General features: G+C 36.5%; 3 protein-coding genes across 3 annotated transcripts; 1 reads left to right on the top strand and 2 right to left on the bottom strand.

Annotated features, from left to right (window-relative positions):
• Window positions 1-617: 617 nt before the first annotated feature.
• On the top strand, window positions 618-1,010 carry FDP41_010215 (uncharacterized protein; the record flags this gene model as incomplete). Its single annotated transcript, XM_044700489.1, has 1 exon — window positions 618-1,010. The coding sequence occupies one exon, from the start codon at window positions 618-620 to the stop codon at window positions 1,008-1,010; it is 393 nt and encodes a 130-aa protein (XP_044556199.1).
• A 1,776-nt stretch (window positions 1,011-2,786) lies between these two features.
• On the bottom strand, window positions 2,787-3,486 carry FDP41_010214 (uncharacterized protein; the record flags this gene model as incomplete). Its single annotated transcript, XM_044700488.1, has 2 exons — window positions 2,787-3,131; window positions 3,199-3,486. The coding sequence occupies 2 exons, from the start codon at window positions 3,484-3,486 to the stop codon at window positions 2,787-2,789; spliced, it is 633 nt and encodes a 210-aa protein (XP_044556198.1).
• Window positions 3,487-3,502: 16 nt separating this feature from the next.
• Window positions 3,503-4,902, bottom strand: FDP41_010213 (uncharacterized protein; the record flags this gene model as incomplete). The annotated part of the gene is made up of 2 exons (XM_044700487.1): window positions 3,503-3,908; window positions 4,127-4,902. Coding segments are annotated over 2 exons (1,182 nt in total), but the record flags the coding sequence as incomplete, so codon positions are not given.

The raw sequence follows: 4,902 nt of genomic DNA, 5'->3' as shown, positions 1-4,902 counted from the left end.
AGTGAATCCTCTTCCAAAAATTGTTGAGCATGGAAATTATTGGATTGTGATGGAAAAGTGTTATCCCTGTACATCTTTATCTAAATCAGAAATGAAAGCTTTGGTGGAATTGGTAAAAAGTTTTCACCAAGCAGGTGTGTTACATAGAGATATTAGGCCTCAAAATATAATGAAAACAGATAGTACTCCATTATTAATTGATTTTGGATTCTCTGTAAGGATTGAAGAACACCACTCAAACTTTGCAGGCACTTCAACATTTTGCGCAGAACAATATTCTGAACATTGGACACACAGATTAACCTCAACCTATCTCAAAATCTATGACTATGAATCCTTGTTGAAAGTTTTTGTCTACTTTGCAGATACAACTGTCTGTGTTGAAAGAAAGGACAAAAATGAAACAAATACGAAAAACACGATTTGGATCAAATTCGCACATCGATGTTGAATTAATTTCCCTTGTTTTTGCTTGATTTCATGGTTTTTCTTGTTTTCCTTGAATTTTCACTTTTTAATGCACAGAGTCAACTCAACAACTCTATCGGTTGATCAAACAACATCAAAAAATAACCGAAACAACTAATCATCATTGTGTGATTCAATTCATCGACAACATGCCCAAAGAACAAACCTTTGATATGTATATGTGTCGTACAATGGAAACACAAAAGTATACAAGAATAGAGCAATATTCTCCTTGGGTCAATCGAACAGGAGACACTGAAATTAATCGTCACATAATCAATGAATTTGAATATCCAAATTTTCCTTCCTTTGGAGACGGTGAATGGGCCAAAAATTATATGACTGTAAATCAAAAGAATGTTGGAGACAATCTTAGAAAAAGATTTCAAGTGGATCTACCTCAAGATTTTGACAATGTTCCTTACTGTTGCATTGCATCAAATTTAGTGATATCATATGACACAAGGATGGAATTATATTATGCTCACTTGAGTCATTGGGTTCAAGCAAAGAATGGAAAATATTGGATTGAGAGTTTTTGAATTTTCAATTAAAGTTTCTCTTCTTTTGTGACACTTGACTTGATTGTTGATGATTGTTGTTCTTGTGGAGACTCTTTGAGATGAGAAGCATTCCATGAATACAATTTCTTGAGCCGTTTTTCACTCCAATACGTGGCTCCATATTTTCTCTCAAATCCAAAGCAGGTCAAAATTCTTCTCCATTATACACAACAGCAGCTGTTTCGTGATATGAATTTTGTTGCGGCCTCTACCATTGTTAATCACTCTATTAAATACAGCATGATGAAACAAATGAGAGCGCTTAAAATTGACAAAGACAACTTTTCATCCAAACCATAACATGATGACAAAAATTCCATAATCAGCTTGTCCAAAAGTATTATTTTCAAGTGTTAATTTCTGAGCCGTATATTTGAATCTTCTTGCTTTGATTCTACGATAATAATGATATTCCTTAATAAATTCAAAATTTTCAAATATTTCTCTTGGGTGTGCTTCTCAAGACCGGCCACAACTTCGATATTCTATAAAATTATGTTACACTGATCTTCTGACAACATGCTTGATTTGGCTGTCACTCTGTCGGATGTTTGTGAAATACCATATTCAGAAACTCGATGCTTCAATTCCCTCCAATTAAAATGTTCAAGACCTTTTAGTTTTTGCAAGTTCTGCAATATCACATTGTTATACTGTACATTTGAAGCCATGTAGACAATAGTAGACTTTTCAAAGTATGTTTTTTGTCACATATTTGATTTTGTAATTATATGATGGAATAGAACGGAATGAACGTATTTGTTGCTTAAATTCATACAAAGGTTTTTAATTATTGAATAATGAGTGATGGGGTTGAAGTGTCAAGTTCATTCTTTACGGCAAAATTTTTTTGATTTTTTTGAGTTAAAACACCTCCTCGAAGTCCGGAGTTGACTTTTTGGCCAGTCTTGCTATGTTTCGCAATGCAATAACTGCATTTCTACAATTATATCCTGATAGGCAGTGATTGAAAAAAGGTGGACCAAAAAGGTATAGACAATCTTTTTGGTCGGTGGAATTGTAATATTCTTGACAACATTTCACAAAACGATTCCAATAAGCTCCTTGCCACCATTTGCTATTTCAATCAGTCGACCTTTGCGCTTTAGTTGATCTTCTGAAAGTTGATTAGGGTCACCATTATGATCCAATAATTACTCTTATTCTGCGGCTCGCATTTCCCAGACCGAGTGGGTCTGAAGTCTTGACCAGTCATTAGAACTGATTTTGCTTTTACCTTCTCCAGTAGCAGCCACTTCCATTCTCAAAACTGGATGTGCAACAAAGTTTGCAATGTTCTAAGACTCTGGATGAGATTGAATCCCCGTCGTCTGTGTTCAACTTGTCCTGTCTGCTTAACTGGTCTGCCTCTCATACAATAAGGAGTGTAGGTATTGAGGGTTAGGCGAATAAGTGTAATTTCAGCCATTAACGAAACGGCACATGTGCCTTCAGACGATCTATCTTGCTGAATTTTACTTGTGTTCATAGTTTGGGCAAGTGAAACCTTGTTTGTCAAGTTGAAGAGGAAGATACATTTCCAACTTGAGTAACTTTCCACGATCAAACTTACTGCAATTGTCCTCCTAGTTAAGGAAGGCTGTTCAAGATCTCTTTGAAAGTAAATAAACTTAAATTTGCAATATTGTTGCTGGATTTCTATATAATTATGGAGCTTGGACATGTCACAAGATTGAATTAATTGGCTCAATAACTTTTATTTCCTTCTCTTGACGATCGACTCTTCAAACACTACTACTGAGTCATGGTATTATTACTTTGCATGTCGTTGAATGAATTATCCATTTCCTCCCTCACAACTACCCATTTTCTTTGAGTCTCGTTTGAAATATCCTTTTCAAAATTACCAATGATGGTAGTCGCAACATTTGAATTACTCAAATATTTCACACACGTGTCAATAATTTCATTGCGTGTTGCATCTAAAATAACATTTCTTCTGAATTGTCTCAACTCGTCATCAATTCCAAATACAACTTTACTCTGGGCGTGAGCATGAGGTGTCACAGGTGAGTCCAAATGTTGGAACACTTGCAACTTGGCTTCTTGAATTGTTTTTGGAGTGACAGAGTCTTTCATCTGAATCCACTCGGCAACATTGGAGCAAATACCAATGGTTCTATTTGGATTTGGATCCCTATATGACGAAAACGCCATTCATACTTTGAGAGGCATTGGAGCCGTAGGCGCCTCCGCGTTCTCTCACTTCCTGATGCAAATAATTGGAGTGTAGAATGGAAGAGACCACTCGAAGAAGGGCAGAGTCCTTGGTAGCAAATGGTGTAGTCACTAGTGCTCTACCCACAAAACTCACCGAGGATGGAATGGAAAGATAAGTGTTGATAAATTTGGGTTTAAATTCGAGTTGAGCTTTCATCTTGGCCTCACTCGTCACAGTTTCATTTTCAATCGCTTCATAGAAATGTCTTTCCATTATTCTCATCATTCGATCACGTTGGTGCTCTTCGCAGGTAATGAGAATTTTCATCTTTCTTTCTCAATAAATAAGGCACAAGTTCTTGAAGTGAGGTGGCAATGAGTTCAGTATTGGCTTCCGTGGAGAGCTGTTTCAAGAACCTCATGGCATCAATTCCACTCGTGGCATTAATCAATGAATCATAGAATGAAATGTTAGCAGCAGCATGAGTTTTGGCATAGTGATGTCCACTGTGTAAGATTCCACTTGCAGCATCAGATGCAGCTTGATCAATGCAATTTTGTAAGAAATTCAAATCTCCAAGGAAGTTCACATCTGTGTAAATTTCTCTCATCAAGTCGACCATTTTCTCTGCATTTCGTTCCAAACAATAAGAGGAAAATTTGAGAGCAAACGAAAATTCATCGATTTTTTCGAGACTTGGAACGAGAACAGGAGAGCATCAACTCCACCGGTATAGAGTTCAATTTGATGAGCGAGTTGGAGGTAATTCCACTTGCTTGTTCCCACTCTTACAAGAAGCTACATTGTGAATAGATTCGAAAATAAAACCATTATTAAATCAATAGAATATCAAAGGCAAAGGTTACGATGTTCTGTGTCAATGAAACATATTTCTCAATTCAATCCTACTTACATCTCCAAATATTGGAACGATTTTTGTAAATGTTCTGGAACTTCGCCAAGAGAGAATGGAACTATGGATGTCACGTGAATAATTCCATTGGTACCTTTCACAACATTCATATGAAATTCAGGCTCGGCTTTTTCCTTCACGAGTTGAACCATTTGTACATCAATAATTTTTCTCGAAAGATCATCTACAGTTAATGTTGGTAAAATCTCAACATTCTTTGCCTGCTCAACTTTGGTTTCCTCCATTTCCTTATATTCCTCAACGATTCGTGTCTTGTCAGAGTCAGAAAGCGCCATCACAATTGAGTCGAGCTTTGCTGCTTCCATGGCTTGCTTATCAAAGTAATTGGGATCTGGATTCATCACAAAGATGACCTTATGAGTATTATTGAGGAAGTATTTCTTAATCTTATCTTTGAAGAAGTTTGGATTTTCCAATTCCTTTCTCAGTCTGTCCAAGTAATAGTTAATTTTGAATGTGCTAATTGGATCATCATTGTGAATCCAATTTGAGAACACTGGAAAACAAATATTGACACCAAAGTTTGGAGACTTTTTCTTGATGGACAACTCCAAGCTATGAAGAACAGTATCAATCAGTCCTTGATCAATTCCATTCTCAATTACTTCATGGAATGTATCGTCGATGGCCTTCTCTACGGCCTCAACTTGATCCTTAGCAATACCTTGAGCTCCAATCGTGAATATTGGATCACCAACACTCGAGTCAAATCCACAGTAAGGAGCAAAATCAGGAGCCAATCCTGGAAGCAATAA

Source organism: Naegleria fowleri (assembly GCF_008403515.1).
Source record: "Naegleria fowleri strain ATCC 30894 chromosome Unknown tig80, whole genome shotgun sequence".
Classification (NCBI taxonomy): domain Eukaryota; phylum Heterolobosea; class Eutetramitea; order Acrasida; family Naegleriidae; genus Naegleria; species Naegleria fowleri.
Note: the sequence above shows the minus strand (reverse complement) of the source record. Positions and strands in the feature narration are given on the sequence as shown.